The 25,996-nt window shown below is 43.7% G+C and overlaps 1 protein-coding gene across 1 annotated transcript; it reads right to left on the bottom strand.

The window, feature by feature from the left end:
* Positions 1-1,800: 1,800 nt before the first annotated feature.
* LOC311150052 (transmembrane 9 superfamily member 4-like) lies at positions 1,801-25,651 on the bottom strand (the record flags this gene model as incomplete). Its single annotated transcript, XM_084187297.1, has 17 exons — positions 1,801-4,577; positions 4,680-4,769; positions 5,034-5,153; positions 13,468-13,531; positions 13,709-13,884; positions 17,766-17,849; positions 17,970-18,045; positions 18,902-18,983; positions 19,155-19,287; positions 19,530-19,712; positions 20,035-20,153; positions 20,314-20,437; positions 22,386-22,524; positions 22,629-22,785; positions 23,002-23,101; positions 23,414-23,527; positions 25,616-25,651. 17 exons carry the CDS (start codon positions 25,649-25,651, stop codon positions 4,428-4,430), a joined length of 1,947 nt encoding a protein of 648 aa, XP_084043423.1. The 3' UTR covers positions 1,801-4,427.
* Between the last annotated feature and the right edge of the window lie 345 nt (positions 25,652-25,996).

Here is a 25,996-nt window from a genome sequence, read left to right on the forward strand (position 1 = left end):
ATTCAACCACAAAGACCTGTGAGGTTTTCCAATGCCTCACAAAGGGCACCTATTGGTAGATGGGTAAAAAATAAAAAAGCAGACATTGAATATGGTGAAGTTATTATTATTTATTATTTATTTACACTTATTACACGTTGGATGGTGCATCAACACCCAGTCACTACAAAGATATAGGCGTCCTAACTCAGATGCTGGAGAGGAAGAAAATCGCTCAGGGATTTCACCATGAGGCCAATGGTGACTTTAAAAGAGTTAAGAGTTTAATGGCTTTGATAGAAAGAAAACTGAGGATGGATCAACAACATTGTAGTTACTCCATAATACTAACCTAATTGAGAGTGAAAAGAAGGAAGCCTGTACCGAATAAAAATATTCCAAAACATGCATCCTGTTTGCAATAAGGCACTAAAGTAAAACTGCAAACATTGTGGCAAAGAAATTAACTTTATGTCCTGAATACAAAGTGTTATGTTTGGGGCAAATCCAACACATCACGTCACTGAGTACCACTCTTCATATTTTCAAGCATGGTGGTGACTGCATCATGTTATGGGTTTGCTTGTCACTGGCAAGGACTGGGGAGTCTTTTGGGATAAAAAGAAACGGGATAGAGGTAAGCACAGGCAAAATCCCAGAGGAAAACCTGGTTCAGTCTGCTTTCCAACAGACACTGGGAGACAAATTCACCTTTCAGCAGGACAATAACTTAAAACACAAGGCCAAATATACACTGGAGTTGCTTACCAAGATGACATTGAATGTTCCTGAGTGGCCTCGTTAGTTTTGACTTACATTGGCTTGAAAATCTGTGGCCAGACTTGAAAATGGCTGTCTAGCAATTATCTACAACCAACTTGACAGAAATGTAAGAATTTTTTAAAAAGAATTTTTTAAAGAATAATGTGCAAATATTGTACAATCCAGGTGTGCAAAGCTCTTAATAGACTTACCCAGAAAGGCTCACAGCTGTAATCACTGCCAAAGGTGCTTCTACAAGGTATTGACTCAGTGGTGTGAATACTTATGTAAATTAGATATTTCTGTATTTCATTTAATACATTTGCAAACATTTCTAAATACATGTTTTCAGTTTGTCATTATGGGGTATATAGTGAGGAAAAAATTATCAATTTTGAATTCAAGCTGTGACACAACAACATGTGGAAAAAGTAAAAGGGGTATGAATACTTTCTGAAGGCACTGTACATGGGGCGGCGCACAATTGGCCCAGCGTTGTCCAGGGTAGGGGAGGGAATGGCCGGCAGGGATGTAGCTCAGTTGATAGAGCATGGCGTTTGCAACGCCAGGGTTGTGGGTTCGATTCCCACGGGGGGCCAGTATAAAAAATAAATAAAAAATGTATTCACTAACTGTAAGTCGCTCTGGATAAGAGCGTCTGCTAAATGACTTACATGTAAATGTAAATTTCTAGAGAGCCCTACACCGCATTGCTCTACACAGATGATTTGACAGACTGGACACCGCTAAGGGTCTTGTTACTGGAGCTGAGCCGAGCCATTGGACACCGTAATTACAGTATGATGTCATACACTATGTCGTCATACAGCTATATGCAGCTAGCCTATCCCTACGCTAATAGCAACACTAGCAAGTACACTTACAGGATACAGACTGTGCTATAACTCAAAAAAGAGAAACTCAAATATGGTTTTGATGCACAATGTGTAATCTGATACCAACCCTCAAGACACACAACCTAGAGACAACACAATGGCACTTCAGCAAGCATTACTCTGGCTTTATCTAGTGAATGAAAAATGAACACGCACAAAATCCCAACGTATCAGCACTTTAATTGTTTCATACATTATATAACTGGACATTCTGTAAAGAAAACGGGAAAAAAAAATAAAAAAAGTTCCTTAAAAACCATGCATTTGGCTAAAACAATGACATGATCTTTAAACATAAAGTCAAGAGCCCCAAAACAGGAAAACAACGCGTTGTATTTACATACATAGTAGACACTCATTCACACACACACACGCATACGCATACATACATACACAGCTCATGTCAATCAAAAGCACATCTGTAGAAAATCTCTCCTGGAATTTGTTTGTTGGGCCCGGGTGAGGAAGTCTGTCTGTGGAGCAGTGAGAGCTGTCAGCTCAGGAATACCGTCAGACATCAGCAGCAGAGGGAGGACAATACTGATGGGATACTGTGGAGGTGAACGTGAGAGAGATGCAGAGATAAAGAAACTTTAAAGGGAGAGGGGAGACAGGAAGAGAGAAGTATGATTTATTCAGTGGTTCACTGTACTATCATTCACCCAGAATGGAGTCATTCCCCCCTCAGCACCGCCCCCCCCTTCCTTCTTCCAGTGCGGCGCTATCCCAACACCCTCCGCTGTGGAAGATCACACCTCTACCGGACTGTCTGTCCACATATTAGTTTCTACGCGCTTGATCAACAAAAAAAACGGGTGAAGAAACTTGTGGGGTAATAATGTTGACCTGAAGGTTGTGTTCCTGAAAGCTCAGCCCTCAAATGTATTTAAACCTATTCCTGGCCTTAAAGGTCCATTGAGAAGTATTTTTTAGTGCAGGGCTAAGCTTCATCTGGGAAACTGGCCCATAGAATAACTTTTTTATAGCCTGCGTTTACACATGCAGCACAATTCTGATAAAACATTTTTACACTCATTTGTCTTTTGACCAATCAGATCATCTTAGATAAAAACAAAATTGGGCTGCCTGTGTAAACGCAGCCATTGAGTAAAATATGTCCAAGATAGAAAGGTCTTTAATGTTTTGAATCCCCACCAGGTCAGTGTTTCAACATACAGGATCTCCACCTTCAGGGAAACTCCAGCTACAGGACGATGTGAACCCCCGGTAGGAAATTCTAACTCTGGGTAACAGAGCCGGTGTTTACACAGGCAGGCCAGTTCTGATCTTTTTCCACTAATTGGTATTTTGACGAATCAGATCAGCTCTTTTGCCAATAATTGGGGAAAAGATCAGAATTGGGCTGCCTGTGCAAAGACAGCCAGAGAGTAAACCCAGTGAAGGATCAGCCCATTCAGACAATATACTTTTCCTATCGACTGAATATAAACCACATTGTCAATCTTGTACAGCACTGACTTGGCCTGCTGTTTACGGGAAACACAACTGTACTCCATTTAGAGGTTGTTTATGGGAAACACAACTGTACTCCATTTAGATGCTCATTGACAGAACCCTGTGTTGCTAAGGCAATCCTAGTAGAGACATTGATGCTCAGGGATAACCGACACCGATAGATAACTTCTGTTAGAATAGCAGGTGTGTCTCATTGAACTAGGTGTTAAAATCAAAACATTATGAAACCAAAGATCATTCTCATCCTTTTCCAAAAAAAATGCATAGTTCAGTGAGACCGTGGAGCTGTTTACATTGGACACCATTACATTACAAGTCAAACATTTTAAACAAGTCGTGTTTCCTAGGCTAAAGCTCATAACTTATAAAGGTGATTTGAAGATAATGAGAAATACCACTTTTCATCCACATTTACTTTTGTTCCATTAACATTTCATATTTCAACCGCCTTAAGCCAACTTGGCTTCCCTAGCACATCAGATTAATTGATAATGGAAGTAGTATTTGCAGAGGAGAAATTGACTTTATACTTCTATACAACTCAGAAAATATGTTACCTCAATGTGAGAGAATTCTTTTCAAGGAGATACATTTAGATTATGATTTTAGTTGTGGTTGAAATGGTCACTTCAGGACATGGAAACCACAGTAAAAATAACAGAATATTGTAATATCCTTCCTTGTTCCAATGTTAGATTTCCATTTCCAAGCTAAACAAAATACTTAGTGCCATCACCACAGTGTGACCTCCCAACCATCTTTTGATCATCTGGAATAAAGACTTTAAACTAAAATAACCTTACCAACACACACACACACACACACACACTGAGAGACAGAGAGAGACTGACAGAGAGAGACAGAAAACGAGAGAGAAAGAGAGAGGTCAGACTAAAATATCTTACAGAGAACTGATATTAAAACGATAAAGTGAAGTTCTGAACCAATGCACTTCATTGAGTCCCCCTGGGCAACCCAGGCTTGTCCAACTCCAAAAGCAGACACTAAAACATACAGCGACTTTCAATTGACATGCTTTGGCCCACGTTGTGTCCAAGGTGAAACACAGTAGAAAAACATGGACTGTCCCAGAGGAACTCTGTCTCTGTGGACACCAATAACGGAGGGAGGGGGAGGGGGAGCGTTGAGCTAGCAGGCAGCGCCATCTTGCTGTTCTCTCCCCATGCCTGTGGGTGGCACTGTTCCACAAAACCCAATACACAGAAGTCAAGTGTTTGCTGGACATAAAGAAAACAAAAAAATTAAAATTAAAACGAACAAGAAAATGTGGCAACAGAAACAGCAGAAACAAACTCAGTCGATTTTGACGGCAGCGTAGATCTTCCGTATGAACATGTACGCTGCGTAGAAGCCGATTGTCCCCGTAAGGAGCCAGAAGGACAGGACCATGAGAGCCGTGTAACCAAAGTACAACAGGGAAGGGATAAACTCCACAATGTCCAGCTGGAAGACAGAAACACACGTTTAGACAGCTACCACCCCAGTCTAAGCATGCTAAACAACCTTATTCAAAACGTCCCATCTCGATACGTCTTCGACGTTTACCTTGTTGACAAAGTAGAAAACGGCGTAAACAAGGACGTAGAAGGCTGAGCCCCCTGAGACCAGGAAGGCCCTCCACCACCACCGGTAGTCCTGCAGGAGACACACTTTACACGTTGCCGTCATTGTAAATAAGAATTTTGTTCTTAACTGACTTGCCTAGTTAAATAAAAGGTTAAATAAAAAAGACAGAGACAGTTTGTGTGTCTGTGATGTCACAACTAGAGGGGCAGACCACCCATTATGCTACCAGACCTCCTGTCTTTTCTATCTGAACTACTGTGGTTGAGAACTTAATATTCGCACACTCAATGCTTTTACTATGCAAAGCCCCATTTACACACCCACACAACTCACCTCTGCACAGAGCTGGAAGTAGACCATGACGATACTGATCTGGGAGCAGGACACCACCAGGATGATGAACACCAGGAAGAGGAAACCAAACAGGTAGTAGAACTGGTTCTCCCAGATGGCCTGCAGAGGGAGGACAGCTTGCAGTCAGACAATACCCCCGTAGACTAGAGCCATGTACAGTCAGACAACATGGGTTAGACTCAGAACACACAGCAAATAACCTGGGTTAGACTCAGAACACACAGCAAATAACCTGGGTTAGACTCAGAACACACAGCAAATAACCTGGGTTAGACTCAGAACACACAGCAAATAACCTGGGTTAGACTCAGAACACACAGCAAATAACCTGGGTTAGACTCAGAACACACAGCAAATAACCTGGGTTAGACTCAGAACACACAGCAAATAACCTGGGTTAGACTCAGAACACACAGCAAATAACCTGGGTTAGACTCAGAACACACAGCAAATAACCTGGGTTAGACTCAGAACACACAGCAGAGACAACATGGGTTAGATTCAGAACACACAGCAAATAACCTGGGTTAGACTCAGAACACACAGCAGAGACAACATGGGTTAGATTCAGAACACATACAGCAGAGACAACATGGGTTAGACTCAGAACACATACAGCAGAGACAACCTGGGTTAGACTCAGAACACATACAGCAGAGACAACCTGGGTTAGACTCAGAACACATACAGCAGAGACAACCTGGGTTAGACTCAGAACACATACAGCAGAGACAACCTGGGTTAGACTCAGAACACATACAGCAGAGACAACCTGGGTTAGACTCAGAACACACAGCAAATAACCTGGGTTAGACTCAGAACACACAGCAAATAACCTGGGTTAGACTCAGAACACACAGCAAATAACCTGGGTTAGATTCAGAACACACAGCAGAGACAACATGGGTTAGATTCAGAACACATACAGCAGAGACAACATGGGTTAGACTCAGAACACATACAGCAGAGACAACCTGGGTTAGACTCAGAACACACAGCAAATAACCTGGGTTAGACTCAGAACACACAGCAAATAACCTGGGTTAGACTCAGAACACACAGCAAATAACCTGGGTTAGATTCAGAACACACAGCAGAGACAACATGGGTTAGATTCAGAACACATACAGCAGAGACAACATGGGTTAGACTCAGAACACATACAGCAGAGACAACCTGGGTTAGACTCAGAACACATACAGCAGAGACAACCTGGGTTAGACTCAGAACACATACAGCGGATCAGAGCCACGTACAGTGTGCAAACGTAGAAATGCCACGTATAGAGCTGATTTGATTGCTTATTCTACGTGATACAATTTTTCTTCTTAGGTCAAAGGCATGTTAGATGTACATAATATATTTATATCTGAACTTTTCACAACATTGAAAACAGCCCAGGTAGCAGATGATCAGCAGTACTGTACAGGTGTAATGGGAATATTTAAAGACGACTAAGTTCATATTTGATCAACACAATGTTTAACATATTTGGAGTGTCTGTAACACACCATATCCAGTGTTCCATTTGTGACACTCGAGGTGCGGGTTACGGATCGTTCTCATATCTGTTGACACCAGAGACTGGAGGTACAAGGACACACCGATTATTCACCGTTGTATTGATGACATTCTATGAACACTGTGCTATTCTGTAGCAGCTGGCAAAGTCACTGCCTTATAGGCTGGTGTTTAGAGAACATGTGCGGCTTTTTGATTAGGATATACACTAAAAATCGGTCAAAAGTTTTAGAACACCTACTCATTCAACAGTTTTTTCTTTATTTTTACTATTACTTTACTGCAGGGGTTCCGGAGTGGTTGTATATACAGGTCAGTGTCAGTACCTTATTCAATGTGCAGGGGTACTGGAGTGGTTGTATATACAGGTCAGTGTCAGTACCTTATTCAATGTGCAGGGGTACTGGAGTGGTTGAATATACAGGTCAGTGTCAGTACCTTATTCAATGTGCAGGGGTACTGGAGTGGTTGTATATACAGGTCAGTGTCAGTACCTTATTCAATGTGCAGGGGTACTGGAGTAGTTGTACAGTGGGGAAAAAAAGTATTTAGTCAGCCACCAATTGTGCAAGTTCTCCCACTTAAAAAGATGAGAGAGGCCTGTAATTTTCACCATAGGTACACGTCAACTATGACAGACAAAATGAGATTTTTTTTCTCCAGAAATTCACATTGTAGGATTTTTTATGAATTTATTTGCAAATTATGGTGGAAAATAAGTATTTGGTCAATAACAAAAGTTTCTCAATACTTTGTTATATACCCTTTGTTGGCAATGACACAGGTCAAACGTTTTCTGTAAGTCTTCACAAGGTTTTCACACACTGTTGCTGGTATTTTGGCCCATTCCTCCATGCAGATCTCCTCTAGAGCAGTGATGTTTTGGGGCTGTCGCTGGGCAACACGGACTTTCAACTCCCTCCAAAGATTTTCTATGGCATTGAGATCTGGAGACTGGCTAAGCCACTCCAGGACCTTGAAATGCTTCTTACGAAGCCACTCCTTCGTTGCCCGGGCGGTGTGTTTGGGATCATTGTCATGCTGAAAGACCCAGCCACGTTTAATCTTCAATGCCCTTGCTGATGGAAGGAGGTTTTCACTCAAAATCTCACGATACATGGCCCCATTCATTCTTTCCTTTACACGGATCAGTCGTCCTGGTCCCTTTGCAGAAAAACAGCCCCAAAGCATGATGTTTCCACCCCCATGCTTCACAGTAGGTATGGTGTTCTTTGGATGCAACTCGGCATTCTTTGTCCTCCAAACACGACGAGTTGAGTTTTTACCAAAAAGTTATCTTTTGGTTTCATCTGACCATATGACATTCTCCCAATCCTCTTCTGGATCATCCAAATGCACTCTAGCAAACTTCAGACGGGGCCTGGACATGTACTGGCTTAAGCAGGGGGACACGTCTGGCACTGCAGGATTTGAGTCCCTGGCGGCGTAGTGTGTTACTGATGGTAGGCTTTGTTACTTTGGTCCCAGCTCTCTGCAGGTCATTCACTAGGTGCCCCCGTGTGGTTCTGGGATTTTTGCTCACTGTTCTTGTGATCATTTTGACCCCACGGGGTGAGATCTTGCGTGGAGCCCCAGATCGAGGGAGATTATCAGTGGTCTTGTATGTCTTCCATTTCCTAATAATTGCTCCCAAGAGTTGATTTCTTCAAACCAAGCTGCTTACCTATTGCAGATTCAGTCTTCCCAGCCTGGTGCAGGTCTACAATTTTGTTTCTGGTGTCCTTTGACAGCTCTTTGGTCTTGGCCATAGTGGAGTTTGGAGTGTGACTGTTTGAGGTTGTGGACAGGTGTCTTTTATACTGATAACAAGTTCAAACAGGTGCCATTAATACAGGTAACGAGTGGAGGACAGAGGAGCCTCTTAAAGAAGAAGTTACAGGTCTGTGAGAGCCAGAAATCTTGCTTGTTTGTAGGTGACCAAATACTTATTTTCCAACATAATTTGCAAATAAATTCATTAAAAATCCTACAATGTGATTTTCTGGAGAAAAAAATTCTCAATTTGTCTATCATAGTTGACGTGTACCTATGATGAAAATTACAGGCCTCTCTCATCTTTTTAAGTGGGAGAACTTGCACAATTGGTGGCTGACTAAATACTTTTTTCCCCCACTATATATACAGGTCAGTGTCAGTACCTTATTCAATGTGCAGGGGTACTGGAGTGGTTGAATATACAGGTCAGTGTCAGTACCTTATTCAATGTTCAGGGGTACTGGAGTGGTTGTACAGTGAGGGAAAAAAGTATTTGATCCCCTGCTGATTTTGTACGTTTGCCCACTGTCAAAGAAATGATCAGTCTATAATTTTAATGGTAGGTTTATTTGAACAGTGAGAGACAGAATAACAACAACAAAAATCCAGAAAAACACATGTCAAAAATGTTAGAAATTGATTTGCATTTTAATGAGGGAAATAAGTATTTGACCCCCTCTCAATCAGAAAGATTTCTGGCTCCCAGGTGTCTTTTATACAAGTAACGAGCTGAGATTAGGAGCACACTCTTAAAGGGAGTGCTCCTAATCTCAGCTTGTTACCTGTATAAAAGACACCTGTCCACAGAAGCAATCAATCAATCAGATTCCAAACTCTCCACCATGGCCAAGACCAAAGAGCTCTCCAAGGATGTCAGGGACAAGATTGTAGACCTACACAAGGCTGGAATGGGCTACAAGACCATCGCCAAGCAGCTTGGTGAGAGGGTGACAACAGTTGGTGTGATTATTCGCAAATGGAAGAAACACAAAATAACTGTCAATCTCACTCGGCCTGGGGCTCCATGCAAGATCTCACCTCGTGGAGTTGCAATGATCATGAGAACGGTGAGGAATCAGCCCAGAACTACACGGGAGGATCTTGTCAATGATCTCAAGGCAGCTGGGACCATAGTCACCAAGAAAACAATTGGTAACACACTACGCCGTGAAGGACTGAAATCCTGCAGCGCCCGCAAGGTCCCCCTACTCAAGAAAGCACATATACAGGCCCGTCTGAAGTTTGCCAATGAACATCTAAATGATTCAGAGGAGAACTGGGTGAAAGTGTTGTGGTCAGATGAGACCAAAATGGAGCTCTTTGGCATCTACTCAACTCAACCTATTTCCCTCATTAAAATGCAAATCAAATGCGTTTTTCTGGATTTTTTTGTTGTTATTCTGTCTCTCACTGTTCAAATAAACCTACCATTAAAATTATAGACTGATCATGTCTTTGTCAGTGGGCAAACGTACAAAATCAGCAGGGGATCAAATACTTTATACAGGTCAGTGTCAGTACCTTATTCAATGTGCAGGGGTACTGGAGTGGTTGTATATACAGGTCAGTGTCTTATTCAATGTGCAGGGGTACTGGAGTGGTTGTATATACAGGTCAGTACCTTATTCAATGTGCAGGGGTACTGGAGTGGTTGTATATACAGGTCAGTGTCAGTACCTTATTCCATGTGCAGGGGTACTGGAGTGGTTGAGGTGGGTTTATACATAAAAAGTGACTTAGTAGTAAGATATACATTTATCTGAAAAGTGGTATATATAAATACTAATGGTAATATATACTGAACAAAAATATAAATGCAACATGTAAAGTGTTGTTCCCATGTTTCATGAGCTAAAATAAAAGAACCCAAAAATGTTCCATACTCACAAAAGGCTTATTTCTCTCAAATGTTGTGCACATATTTGTTTACATCCCTGTTAGTGAGCATTTCTCATTTGCCAAGATAATCCATCCACCTGACAGGTGTGGCATATCAAGAAGCTGATTAAACAGCCTGATCATTACACAGGTGCACCTTGTGCTGGGGACTATAAAAGGCCTCTAACGTGCAGTTTTGTCACACAACAATGCCACAGATGTCTCAAGTTGAGGGAGTGTGCAATTGGCATGCTGACTGCAGAAATTTCCACCAGAACTGATGCCAGAGAATTGAATGTTCATTGCTCTACCATAAGCCGCCTCCAACAACGTTTTAGAGAATTTGGCAGTACGTCCATCCGGCCACACAACCGCAGACCACGTGTAACCACACCAGACCAGGACCTCCACATCCAGCTTCTTAGAACATTCCTAGTATTTCTCTGAAATAAAGCCCTTTTGTGGGGAAAGACTGATTCTGTTTGGCTGGGCCTGGCTCCCCAGTGGGTGGGCCTGGCTTCCAAGTGGGTGGGCCTATGACCTCCCATGCTCACCCATGGCTGCACCCCTGCCCAGTCATGTGAAATCCATAGATTAGGGCCTAATGAATTTATTTCAATTGATTGATTTCCTTATTAGGAACTGTACCTCAGTAAAATCGTTGACATTGTTGCATGTTGCATTTATATTTTTGTTCAGTATACATGTAAAACAGGACTAATAGTGACCAGTAGCAGGAAATCAATAATCAAATGGACAGCGGTGTAATTGTAGTAATATATCTAATCAATAATCATTTTAGCAGCAGCGTAGATTGTGAGGTATGTGGGTGTAAGTGTGCGTAGATTGTGAGGTATGTGGGTGTAAGTGTGTGGCTTCAGTAATGGAGTGTGTGAGTGAGGGTGTAAGAAAGAGTGTGTGTGTGTGTGTGTGTGTGTGTGTGTGTGTGTGCGTGCGCGAGTAAGAGTGACAGTGAAGGTGTGTGTGAGTGGGTAGTGACCTGTGGATGGGCATAGAGTTAATAGAGTTAGTGTGGACAGTCTGTGGGAGAGGGAGAGCAGTAGTTGTTAGCCATTTAACAGTCTTATGGCCAGGGGATTGAAGCTGTTTAGGAGTCTGTTTGTCTAAGCTTTGATGCACCGGTACCGCCTGCCGGAGAGGAGCATGGAGAACAGTCCATGTCTCAGGTGGCTGGAGTCTTTGCCAATTTTCAGGTCTTTCTCAGACACCACCTGGCATGTACGTCCTGAACGGCTGAGAGCTAACTGACAATGATGCACTGGGCCGTCCACACCACCCTCTGTAGGACCTTCCGGTCAAGGGCGGTGCAGTTGCCATACCAGACGGTGATACAACCAGTCAGTATGCTCTCAATGGTGCAGCTGTAAAAGTTCCTGAGGATCTGAGGGGCCATGCCAAATAGTTTCAGCCTCCTGAGGGAGAAGAGGTGCTGCCGTGCCCTTCTTCACAACTGTACTGGTGTGAGAGGACCATGTTCAGCCCTCAGTGATGTGGACACCGAGGAACTTGAAGCTCTCGACCTTCTCCACTGTGGCCCCATCAATGTGGATTGGGGTGTGCACCCCCCTCCCCTGTTTCCTTTGGTCCACTATCAACTCCTTGGTCTTGCTAACATTAAAAAGGGAGAAGTTGTTGTCCTGGCACCACACTGCCAAGTCTCCGACCTCCTCCCTGTAAACTGCCTGTGTCGTCAGCAAACTTGGAGTTGGGAGTGGTGCGTGTCCACACAGGGAGGAAAGGAGGAGGCTAAGCACAAACCCCTGAAGGGCCCCCCGTGTTGAGGGTCAGCGTGGCGAAGGGGTTGTTGCCTACTTACACCTCCTGAGGTCGGCCAATGAGGAAGTCCAGGATCCAGTTGCAGAGGGAGGTGTTCAGTCCCAGGGTCCTGAGCTTAGTGATGAGCTTGGATGGCACTTATGGTGTTGAACGCTGAGCTGTAGTCGATGAACAGCATTCTCACATAAGTGTTCCTTTTGTACAGGTGGGAGAGGGCAGTGGAGGACAATTGAGATGGCATCATCTGTAGATCTGTTGGGGCGGTATGCAAATTGTGGTGGGTCTTGGGTGTCAGGGAGGATGGAGTTGATGTGCCATGATCAGCCTTTCAAAGCACTTCATGATTTGGTAGCCATCGTGGCAGGTGGCCGTTGAGTTCTTGGGGACAGGAATGATGGCGGTCAGCTTGTTGGGATTACAGACTGGAACAAGGAGAGGTTGAAAATGACCGCGAAGATGCCTGCCAGCTGGTCTGCGCATGCTCTTGAGAACGCACCCTGGAATACCGTCCGGTCCCGTGGCCTTGCGAGTGTTGACCAGATAAAATACAAATAAAAATAATTTAGCAGACGATCTTATCCAGAGTGACTTATAGGAGCAATTAGGATTACGCGCCTTGCTCAAGGGCACAGACAGAATTTACCTAGTTGGCTCAGAGATTTGAACCAGCAACCTTTCGGTTACTGACAATGCTCTTAACCACTAGGCTACCTGCCGAGTCATGACCTGGGGGGATTGGGAGTCCCATAGGGCGGCGCACAATTGGCCCAGCGTCGTCCGGGTTTGGCCGGTGTAGGCCGTCATTGTAAATAAGAATATGTTCTTAACTGACTTGCCTAGTTAAATAAAAGGTTAAAAAAACAACAACAAAAAAATCACCACCATTTGTTGTTGATGAAGAGACATACCCCTTCCCCTATGGATTTCCCTGAATCCAATCTCCTGTCTGCTCGGTGAATGGAGATTCCATCGACTTGGATAGCCATGGGGGGTATCTTCAGGAAAACATATCGCCGTTACGAGAGTCCCGTTGATAGCAAATCTGCGATCGGAGGTCATCCATTTTATTATCAAGTGACTGAATATTGTCTCAACAGGACGCCCGCTCTCCTGCCTTTTGTTTCGCCTGCGTTTCCTCTCGACTAGCCCAAAGATTGGGTCAACGGTACACAAAGAACCCAGGGCAGATGAGTCGAAGCCGGAATTGAGGTTAGTAACTGCCGATCTGATGTTCAAAAGTTATTGTCGATCATAAGAATTGATAGGGGATACATTTAGTTTATAAAGCTAAACGGGTCGGAGCATACGCCATACAGTACGGTGGCATATTTACATAATATAAACACACTGGATTGATTTCTGATTGACTTTAGCAACGACTGCTCTCCTTTATGTTCACCTGGAAATTCCAAACAGCCTATAGGAGAGGACTTCTACTCACACTGAAGATGAAGAAGAGCTCAATGAACATGGCACCAAACGGTAGAATCCCAGCCATCAGAATTCTTTGGAAAGGGAAAAGAGAAAATGTATTAAAACACTGTTAATCCAAATGCAGTGTCTTAATGACCGTGTTTAATCAACTTCTATGACCGTATATGAGAGGACGTTACACACAAAAGACGAGTTATACACTGATTGCTCCAGAGCAGAGCAGTAGGCAGGCTTGACAGGACACTCACCCCACAAACTTGTTCATGTACCAGCGCTGCTCGGGCACCTGGCGAGGGATCTGATTGGTGCGGACAGGGTTATCGTACGGCTGCTTGCGGAAGCCAAAGTAGTAGCCCAGGTACACCAGGGGCATGGAGATACCGAACCACATGCAGAGGAGAGCCAGCATGGTGGTGAAGGGGACCTGAGGAGGGGGGGGGGTAGAAGACATCACTGATTGATATAGTCCATATACTGTGACATCTGTCCTTGTTCTGAGGGTGATAGACAACGTGTTGATGATATACAGTGGGTATGTGTACTCAGTATCACTGTGTTCAATTGTAACGCAATGTGGATTTTTACATGTTTTCTATGTCTCATGTGCTCCTCTGGCGCAAAACCAATTGCCCTCTCTGGGTCAAATAAAGTTGAAACTTGAACTTGATACGCAGTGAGCCTATAGACAGTGAATGTGTGGATACGCAGTGAGCCTATAGACAGTGAATGTGTTGATACGCAGTGAGCCTATAGACAGTGAATGTGTGGATACGCAGTGAGCCTATAGACAGTGAATGTGTGGATACGCAGTGAGCCTATAGACAGTGAATGTGTGGATACGCAGTGAGCCTATAGATAGTGAATGTGTGGATACGCAGTGAGCCTATAGACAGTGAATGTGTGGATACGCAGTGAGCCTATAGACAGTGAATGTGTTGATACGCAGTGAGCCTATAGACAGTGAATGTGTGGATACGCAGTGAGCCTATAGACAGTGAATGTGTGGATACGCAGTGAGCCTATAGACAGTGAATGTGTGGATACGCAGTGAGCCTATAGACAGTGAATGTGTTGATACGCAGTGCGCCTAGAGACAGTGAATGTGTTGATACGCAGTGAGCCTATAGACAGTGAATGTGTTGATACGCAGTGAGCCTATAGACAGTGAATGTGTGGATACGCAGTGAGCCTATAGACAGTGAATGTGTGGATACGCAGTGAGCCTATAGACAGTGAATGTGTGGATACGCAGTGAGCCTATAGACAGTGAATGTGTGGATACGCAGTGAGCCTATAGACAGTGAATATGTTGATATGCAGTGAGCCTATAGACAGTGAATGTGTGGATACGCAGTGAGCCTATAGACAGTGAATGTGTGGATACGCAGTGAGCCTATAGACCAGGGATCTTCAACTAGATTCAGCCGCGGGCCGATTTCTTCTTGATAGGATGGTCAGGGGGCCGGAACTTAATTACAAATCATTTGTATACTGCAAATTGACCGCAAGAAGCCCAAACAGATAACATTTAACTAAAACATAATTTAAAACCTTGCTTACATTTGTATACAATCACGTACACTGAGTGTACAAACATTAGGAACACCTTCCAAATATTGAGTTGCATCCCCCCCTTTTGCCTTCAGAACAGCCTAAATTAATCGACGCATGGACTCTACAAGGTGTTGAAAGTGTTCCACAGGGATGCTGGCCCATGTTGACTCCAATGCTTCCTACAGTTGTATCAAGTTGGCTGGATGTCCTTTGGGTGGTGGACCATTCTTCACACACACAGGAAATTGTTGAGCGTGAAAAACCCAGCAACGTTGCAGTTCTTGACACACTCAATCTAGTGCGCCTGGCACCTACAACCATACCCCCTTCAAAGGGACTTAAATATTTTGTCTTGCCCATTCACCCTCTGAATGGCACACACACACAATCCGTCTCAGTTGTCTAAAGGCTTAAAAATCCTTCTTTAACCTGTCTCCTCTTCATCTACACTGATTGAAGTGGATTTAACAGGTGACATCAATAAGGGATCATAGCTTTCACCTGGATTCACCTGGTCAGTCTATGACATGAAAAGAGTTCTTAATGTTTTGTATAGTCAGTGTATATCTCTCTATTAAGCTTGGGAATACTTTGGAACATATTTCCAATATTAAAAAATCACTAGCTGATTTGCTGGTTTTTTTTACAGTATTTTATGTCCAATAATTAAAAACAAAATCACCCGTGGGCCACCAGTTGAGGAACCCTGCTATAGATAGTGAATGTGTTGATGTTATTAGTCACCGACCGATATGGTATATTTGGGTCCGTTACCGATACCAATTTTAGGGAGGTAACAGATGACCGATATATCGTTTTCTAGAGGTGGAATGAAAAACATACCTTTTTTTTTACACAAATAATGAACAGATACTCTAAATGATGATTTCTTACCTAAATATTTAAATTAATATTACATTTAAGAGCATTGTTGTTTACAGGATATCCACCAAAAAGCAACTATATCTTCTATAAATACGACAGTAAATACAAAACTTGTTTGGTTTACCTTGGGTACAACTTGTCTATGTATGGCGTGTCTATGTATGGCGTGTCTATGTATGGCGTGTCTATGTATGGCGTGTCTATGTATGGCGTGTCTATGTATGGCGTGTCTATGTATGGCGTGGCTATGTATGGCGTGTCTATGTATGGCGTGTCTATGTATGGCGTGTCTATGTATGGCGTGTCTATGTATGGCGTGTCTATGTATGGCGTGTCTATGTATGGCGTGTCTATGTATGGCGTGTCTATGTATGGCGTGTCTATGTATGGCGTGGCTATGTATGGCGTGTCTATGCATGGCGTGTCTATGCATGGCAGTGGATAAGAAGTATGCAAAAGTGTTTGTGCTAAACCACCACAAGGGATGGCTGGTTGAATCAATTAAACTTTGTCTCAAAGTCAATCAGACTTCACAAGTTCACAGTACATCACTGGGGCCGAGCTTCCTGCCATCCAGGACCTCTATACCAGGCGGTGTCAGAGGAAGGCCCTCAAAATTGCCAAAGACTCCAGCCACCCTAGTCATAGACTGTTCTCTCTGCTACCGCACGGCAAGCGGTACCGGCGCACCAAGTCTAGGTACAAAATGCTTCTTAACAGCTTCTGGACTACAGGAAAAAAAAGAGGACTGAGCACGCCCCCATTCTCATCGACGGGGCTGTAGTGGAACTGGTTGTTATAATTTTTGCAGTTCCACTACAGCCCCGTCGAGAGTGGAATTATAATTGCAATTCAACGTTGCCATGGTTTGCTGAGCTAGATGCAGGTTGCCTATAGCCCCTGATAGGCCTACATCTCATTTCAGGGAAAAGTCCACAATGAAACTGACATTAAATGTGGGGAATGATACATTTGCGATAGAGCTGTGACAATGACCACAATTGATAACTTCCAATATAATTAACTAAACATGGCCATTAACAATAGCATAATAACACAACATTACAACAGACTGAGTTATAGGCTATTTATTCGATCTGTTTGCCAGCTCCAGGTAGCGCAAGTGGCACAAATTGATTTGCATTGACTCCAGCGATATCGTCATTTCAACATGCTGTATTTACGTATCAAATGGTAGGCTACAGTTGCCTAAAATGGCATAGAAATTAATAGCCTACTTGGATGGCCAACAGACGCAAATGTAGCCTATCATTCTACACATTCAATGTCACTTTCATCGTGGACTTTTTCCCCCATAACACAAGCGCACGAGGGAGTTCCATAACTTCCATTTCAAAATGTCCACTCGCGCAGCGCTCCAGATCCTAGAACTGAGCATGAGTAAAACCCTTCGCTTGATACGGTATATCCATGAGAAAAGTCGACATTAGAACGCAGTTTACTTTAAAACCACCTCTGAGCGAATGTATCTAAAGCGCTCTAGTGTGCCTAAAGTACTTTTCCAATGCTTTGTCGCCGTTATCAGTTCTAGCGCGTGAATATGTTTTATGGAAAAAGGCTGTCTAAATAATGATCAATATAAATAGTCTACCTACAACTGGTAAAAAAGTTGTCACGACGTGCGCCGCGTGATGCTGTGTTTCCGTGACTCAGCTGCAGCACTCTCACACCCCTCCCTCCCCCCCCCAGCACGCGGCCTGCCAGTTGCCCATCCCTGCTATAGATAGTGAATGTGTTGATGTGAGCCTATAAATAGTGAATGTGTTGATGTTGTTATACAGTGAGCATATAGACTGAATGTGTTGATATACAGAGAGTCCGTGTGTAGGAGAATAGCTAGCTCACTGCTCCAGACGAGTGCTCTCCCCAGATGAAACAGTTGAGAACGAAGCAGATGCAGAACACCACGGCAGGGTACAGAGTGGCCGTCTGCAGGCAGAACAGAAAACACACAGTCACACATGAATAGTAGGCAACAACAGGACACTAAGTTTGATTAGAAAAAAAATATGCCATTAGTCATTGATAGCATTCGTTTGAAATACTCACACAGAAAGCTCCCTTCTTCCACCGATGGCCTTTCAGCGTGCGGTAGAGCCTGCCAGCAAAGTATCCACCGAACACACTGGAAGAGAAAACCCAGTCATACTGATGCCTCTCCCACAGTTTACAGACAGCAGACAGAGGCCCAATCCCAAATGGACCCCTACGCCCTATGCACCCTCCTTATGTCTCTGGCCCAATCCCAAATGGACCCCTACGCCCTATGCACCCTCCTTATGTCTCTGGCCCAATCCCAAATGGACCCCTACGCCCTACGCACCCTCCTTATGTCTCTGGCCCAATCCCAAATGGACCCCTACGCCCTATGCACCCTCCTTATGTCTCTGGCCCAATCCCAAATGGACCCCTACGCCCTATTTACTTGTGGAGATCTGAGAGTATTTGATCAGTATAAGCAATATGGTAATCGCTGCACCATGCCCTTTGATAGGCTTGGTGGAAGTTTCACCATATTGCTTATACTGATCAAATACTCTCAGATCTCCACAAGTGCATAGGGTGTAGGGGTCCATTTGGGATTGGGCCAGAGACATAAGGAGGGTGCATAGGGTGTAGGGGTCCATTTGGGATTGGGCCAGAGACATAAGGAGGGCGTATAGGGTGTAGGGATCCATTTGGGATTGGGCCAGAGACATAAGGAGGGCGCATAGGGTGTAGGGATCCATTTGGGATTGGGCCAGAGACATAAGGAGGGTGCATAGGGTGTAGGGGTCCATTTGGGATTGGGCCAGAGACATAAGGAGGGTGCATAGGGTGTAGGGGTCCATTTGGGATTGGGCCAGAGACATAAGGAGGGTGCATAGGGTGTAGGGGTCCATTTGGGATTGGGCCAGAGACATAAGGAGGGCGCATAGGGTGTAGGGGTCCATTTGGGATTGGGCCAGAGACATAAGGAGGGTGACTCTCTCTCGTCTTACCCCATGAACATGAACAGGAAACAGGAAGTGGTCATCAGCGCCCCTCTACTGGAAGGAGACAGCATCCCCAACATGGCCACGACTACAGGACAGATAAACACAGCAGCTTCAGCCCCGTGTCACAGTGACACAATACCACGCTTTCATCTCCAGTTGTGGTGGACGGACCATATCCAAAGATTACAATTCCTCGATGAAAATGGCAGAGTGCTTTTGAAACGAGGTTCTAGAAGTCTGTTTACAGCACACTCACAGATAACGATGAGGATCATGCAGAAGAGCTGTATGCCTGAGCCCAGCAGAGAGCTGAGGATCATGGGATACTGTGGAGGTCTGAACACGTCACCATGGACATTCTTCCAGCCTGACTCCTCCATGGTGTCCTCCTAGCGAAGACTGGCATTAGTCAAGATATTTTACAGACACACTACCCACATGAATTCACACAACATGAAGAAGCAAATACTCTTCTTTAGAGGGTGAACACATGCCACATTTTAAATCCTAATCTCTTCAGTCACACTTATGTAAATGAGACTCTCCCTCCAGCTGCAGCCACACACACACACAAAGTGCTGTCAAATGCCAAAGCCACGTCATATTTAGCAGAGTAAGTGGGGTCTCTTACTATGTCATCCTCTCTGTTGTAGTTGGCGATGTCCTTCCTCAAGGTCCTGATGATGATCATACTGAGGATGCCGGAGAGGAAGAAGACCACCACCACTGAGTTGACGATGGAGAACCAGTGGATCTGCACGTCACTCATGGTCAGGTAGGTGTCCCAGCGGGATGCCCACTTCACCTGGCTCTCCTACAGGGGAGAGACAAACAGGGGGTCAAGTCGGGCAATTTATATTTCTTTAGGCAGAGTCCCAATGAGACCAAGGTCTCTTTGTCTCAAGAACCTTGCATTAGAAGACAAGCTATTACAAAATCAAGGCAGGAGCCTAGCAAACAAAGAAAATTATACCAAAAAACATCTTAAATAACCACATTCCACAGTGAAGAGGTCCTCTATCAACAATGTACCAGCCAAGTCAAGTCCCATTCTATTTAAAGTGCATCCCAACACTTTACAGAGAACAACTCTAAATCTTTGATGTGAACATGAAGAGAAGGTCCGTGACACTTACCTCCCAGCGGACGGAGTAGGTGAAGAGAACCTCATTCTCCTTGGAGGGGTCAATCTCCTGAGGAGCGGAGTTAGTGGCCTCAGGCAGGGTACACGCCCCCTTATCATCAGCCTTCAGGTCTGCAGAGGGATCCAGACAGACAATTAACAAATAGGAGGAGAAGGATTGAAACGCACTGTATTTTCTAACGCTTGTCACTGTGTTTATTGGGCTGGAATGAACCGTTTCTACCTCAGACAGGACAGGGCGCTGTGTAACTGGGGAACCACCTCAACTTACCCTCCACCTTGACACTCTGGGGAACCACCTCAAAACGTACAACTCTGTAGTTGTGCTCCTCCTCCTCCTCCACCTTCTCCTTGTGGTAGTAGATGATGAAGGACAGGTGGTTGTGTAGGTAGAACTATAGTAGAGAGAGACAACAGAATGTAGGACAGGTAGAAGTGTAGGTAGAACTATAGTAGAGAGAGACAACAGAATGTAGGACAGGTAGATGTGTAGGTAGAACTATAGTAGAGAGAGACAACAGAATGTAGGACAGGTAGATGTGTAGGTAGAACTATAGTAGAGAGAGACAACAGAATGTAGGACAGGTAGAAGTGTAGGTAGAACTATAGTAGAGAGAGACAACAGAATGTAGGACAGGTAGATGTGTAGGTAGAACTATAGTAGAGAGAGACAACAGAATGTAGGACAGGTAGAAGTGTAGGTAGAACTATAGTAGAGAGAGACAACAGAATGTAGGACAGGTAGATGTGTAGGTAGAACTATAGTAGAGAGAGACAACAGAATGTAGGACAGGTAGATGTGTAGGTAGAACTATAGTAGAGAGAGACAACAGAATGTAGGACAGGTAGATGTGTAGGTAGAACTATAGTAGAGAGAGACAACAGAATGTAGGACAGGTAGATGTGTAGGTAGAACTACAGTAGAGAGAGACAACAGAATGTAGGACAGGTAGATGTGTAGGTAAAACTATAGTAGAGAGAGACAACAGAATGTAGGACAGGTAGATGTGTAGGTAGAACTATAGTAGAGAGAGACAACAGAATGTAGGACAGGTAGAAGTGTAGGTAGAACTATAGTAGAGAGAGACAACAGAATGTAGGACAGGTAGATGTGTAGGTAGAACTATAGTAGAGAGAGACAACAGAATGTAGGACAGGTAGATGTGTAGGTAGAACTATAGTAGAGAGAGACAACAGAATGTAGGACAGGTAGAAGTGTAGGTAGAACTATAGTAGAGAGAGACAACAGAATGTAGGACAGGTAGAAGTGTAGGTAGAACTATAGTAGAGAGAGACAACAGAATGTAGGACAGGTAGATGTGTAGGTAGAACTATAGTAGAGAGAGACAACAGAATGTAGGACAGGTGGTTGTGTAGGTAGAACTATAGTAGAGAGAGACAACAGAATGTAGGACAGGTAGATGTGTAGGTAGAACTATAATAGAGAGAGACAACAGAATGTAGGACAGGTAGATGTGTAGGTAGAACTACAGTAGAGAGAGACAACAGAATGTAGGACAGGTAGATGTGTAGGTAAAACTATAGTAGAGAGAGACAACAGAATGTAGGACAGGTAGATGTGTAGGTAGAACTATAGTAGAGAGAGACAACAGAATGTAGGACAGGTAGAAGTGTAGGTAGAACTATAGTAGAGAGAGACAACAGAATGTAGGACAGGTAGATGTGTAGGTAGAACTATAGTAGAGAGAGACAACAGAATGTAGGACAGGTAGATGTGTAGGTAGAACTATAGTAGAGAGAGACAACAGAATGTAGGACAGGTAGAAGTGTAGGTAGAACTATAGTAGAGAGAGACAACAGAATGTAGGACAGGTGGTTGTGTAGGTAGAACTATAGTAGAGAGAGACAACAGAATGTAGGACAGGTGGTTGTGTAGGTAGAACTATAGTAGAGAGAGACAACAGAATGTAGGACAGGTAGAAGTGTAGGTAGAACTATAGTAGAGAGAGACAACAGAATGTAGGACAGGTGGTTGTGTAGGTAGAACTATAGTAGAGAGAGACAACAGAATGTAGGACAGGTAGATGTGTAGGTAGAACTATAGTAGAGAGAGACAACAGAATGTAGGACAGGTAGATGTGTAGGTAGAACTATAGTAGAGAGAGACAACAGAATGTAGGACAGGTAGATGTGTAGGTAGAACTATAGTAGAGAGAGACAACAGAATGCAAAGGTTCATACCTTAAAGATAACTCTACAGGACAACAAGAGCTGTTATATAATAGACACAAGAGTCAGAGTTCCCACTCCCCTAATCTCACATGGATGTGTCCATACTCTCTCTCCATGCTTTAGCTAGGCCCTGGTAAGGAGGTTCTGTACCTTGCCGTTGTCAGTGAAGCCTAGTCTGTAGCCATGTTCAAACTGAACACCCTTCACCACATCCTTCTCCTCCTCAGCCCCTGCCTCTCTGTTGGGGTAGAACTCCAGCCGAGTGGCCACTGGGAGGTTGTCTGCAATGCTGACGGAGTTTATAGGGAGGATTAACATGGAGCCTATAGCAGCATTTTACCTGATTAATGGAGAGAGAGAGAGAGTAATGAGGAAAGGAAGGAGGGCACTCACAGGTGAACATAGTACTCCTCCAGGATGCGCTCAGCCACCAGCTTGCTCTGCTGCACGCTGAGTTTCAGCTTGGCACAAACCACCTCACACTTCCTGTCCTGGGTCATGAGAACCGAGTAGGGGGTGTTGACAATACGGTCCCCGCGTAGCACCTCCCCTGCACACACACACACAGTGAATGACAATGTTAGTATGAGTTCCTGGTGTGTGCCTTTAGGTGCAACAGCTTATTATGAATCACATACAAAGACAACACAAATCAATGCATTACAACACAGTACACAAGGAAACACTGTAAACCTTCCAAACAACGACAAGACGCATAGAACAACACTTCTGCATGAGAGGAGAGCAGAGGGAGTGGCTTCCTTACCCAGGTTCTCTGCTTTGTAGACCACTTTATCAGGCTGACAGAAGGGCAGGGAATAGTATTCATAGGGAAGCTGAGTCCGGGAGCTGGTCAGCTTCACGGCCTGGGGGAAATCAATGTGCCCATTCATTTGAGTGACTGACTGACCTGCTAACCGTATGCCAACAGGCTACACAAACAATACTAGTATCCACCTCAGCCTGCCTTGGAAAACCTTGGAGCTAACAAGCTTTTGTCCATCTATCAAGCGTAGGCTTTAACACAGTTCAATCATACCCAGAAAACAAAACAATGCTAACTTAGTAAATCCACAAAGAGCCAAGGCATGGCACACAGCCAAAAGAGTTGAGTATTAGATACCCGATTAAGCAGAAGAGGGCTAGAACTAAGCCAAAGGTATGGTTGTTTAGCTTACCTTAATCTCTACAGCACTGTTCTGGTGGAAGTTCATTGGAGCAACTCCAGGCACGTAAAAGGGCTGGACCCTTCCGGGCAACATGGACAACAGCAGAAGGGCCAACCACGTCTCCTTCAACACAAACACAACCAACAATCAATGGACTAGTTGGGTCAATCTATAAAAAGCCCCTTTTGGATTTGAACAAAATGTTTGCCTCTGGCAGAAGAGGTCAGAAAGTGACTTTTTGGACCTGAATACCAAAGCATTCAGTAGATAGGGTTGCTCAAAGTTCACTCATTTGAATTCAAATTGAAACGACCCTGTCGCCACATACCCACTTTAGACATTCAGAAATCAATGGAAAGTGGAGATTCCTTTGGGGTATGTAAAGGTGAGACTCATGTTTCACCCTGAGAGAGAGAGAGGGGCCATGATGGTAATCAAATCCAAATTTAGTAGCCTTCTTGGCACACACAGTACAATCCAAGATGGCTTGATGACTTAGACAACACCTTGAGACACTGTACTTTTATCTAACCAGTCACAAAGGACAGACTGCATGTCTATACAACCCAATGATTGTATAGGAACACCCCTAACATTTGAACAGGATCATGTAGAATATTTACTGTATGCTTAAGGGTGTTATATTAACAAAATTGCATGTCAAATATTAGAACAATAGATCATTTTACAGAGTGAGAGATAGGCTATCACCCTTTCACTTACAGAGAGAACACACAATTTAGCGAGCCCTTCCACTAAACTAATGTCACACCAGTCGAGCTTGATTTTCCTTTCCTGTGTGGAGTGCTTGCTTACACAACCACTTGCCATTAAGGTATAACCAAAACCATACCATACATATTGCATTGTTCTGGGGATGGGTCTGGAAGGGGGGGGGGGGGGGGGGGGGGGGCAGTGTCTGACAGACCTTAACACAGTGAAACATTAACACAGTGAAAAGAGGGACAGTGTCTGACAGACCAACCAACCTGCACATGTCCTCTATATTGTTATTGTTCAATGGTTATTTTGACCCTTGGTTATTGTTGTTACTGTTGTCCCGTTGACAATATTGATTATTATTATTTTAATTATGTTAATATTGTAAATATCCAAAGTAAGCTTGGGCAATATGTACATTGTTACGTCAATTGAATTGAAAAGGTACATGTTGATGATGAATACAACAGCAGCCCAATGTATCATATCAATCTCGTCTCAAATGAATAATGAGTTATCTACCTCTGTATACAAATGAGTGCATGAAAACATCTCCACACTGATAATAGCTAGCGGTTATATAAAATAGATGGTTGAGACATGTCGACTAAGCAACTGCAGCTAGATAGTTAACTGTTACTCCAAGAAAGGAGATGATTTGGTTAAGATTATAGATAGCTACTCTAAAAAAAAAAAGGAGATTGCTAGATCATCTTTGGTTAAGCTTATAGAATACATAAATCAACCCGGAAATGCATAGCTAGCTAGTTGCCAGCCACATACTAGTTAGCGAGCGTTAGCTAACATTAACCATCTAGCTAACGTTACCTAGTTAAACTGGCCCCTTTTGTCTGTGCTCTTGTCCTCGAACTAGTTAGTTAACACATAAAAACGAGTTAGCAAGCTACCTATGCTTCGCATTACCAGTACAACATTTAGCAAGCGTATAACTTTACGTAGCTAATGTTAGATAAAGATGATTGAGTAAACTAACGTCATCTAGCTAGGCAAGTTAGAGAACGATAGTTGTGTGTTGTTGGCTGGCCAGCTAACGTTAGCCTAGCTACGCCAAAAGGGCTACGCTATCACAATGAATGAGATAACTAGCTTCATTCAATTAGCAGTCGAGCTGTAATTGAAATACATATCATTTTTTTTATCCACATACAGAGTAAGAACTAGGTAACTAGCTAGTTAGGCACATTCTTTTATTGTTTTGCTAAGCTGACATCTAACTAGTTAGCACCAGCTGACATTAGTGACAAGTTGTCTTGGCTGGCTAGCGTCGTCAACATCTCCTGCCTGCTGCACCATTGACAAACCAATGTAGAAAGACAGCGCTTATTAATGCCGTTAAATCATTACTTTAAATGTCACTTGATAAAGTAGAGTCGTATATTAATATTAACACAACTACATGCTTCTAGTTGAAGGTAGACAGTGATAGCGGACAGATGTTTGGAGAACAAGAGTTTCTTCGTGCCCACTTACCATCGCCGCGGTCGCCATCTTGAATACACGTGTCATTCGTAATGTCACGTGAAGAAACTGGTACCTCATCCATATTCAACAGCAAAATGTGTTAGTGCCAGCTAGTCAGTTAGTGTTCTTGTTCTTGTTCTGTGGGTTTGATGGCGGACTACAACCCAAAAAGGTGTATTGCCGCCACGAACTGAACAGGTTGAAACCAAAACAAGGTAAAAAGAAAATCCATATGTAATAGGGAAAATAACTTAATCCACCCAAATAAAAAGTGTACATTGACAAAACAAAACTCCCACTTTTTCCTTCTTTAAAATCTCCAAGCTCTAGGGCCTGAGAGGGTGGTGCGGCTTGTGACAATATTCCATGTAACGCCTTTGTAATCTTTCA

Source organism: Coregonus lavaretus, assembly GCF_964263955.1.
Source record: "Coregonus lavaretus genome assembly, chromosome: 22".
NCBI lineage: Eukaryota > Metazoa > Chordata > Actinopteri > Salmoniformes > Salmonidae > Coregonus > Coregonus lavaretus.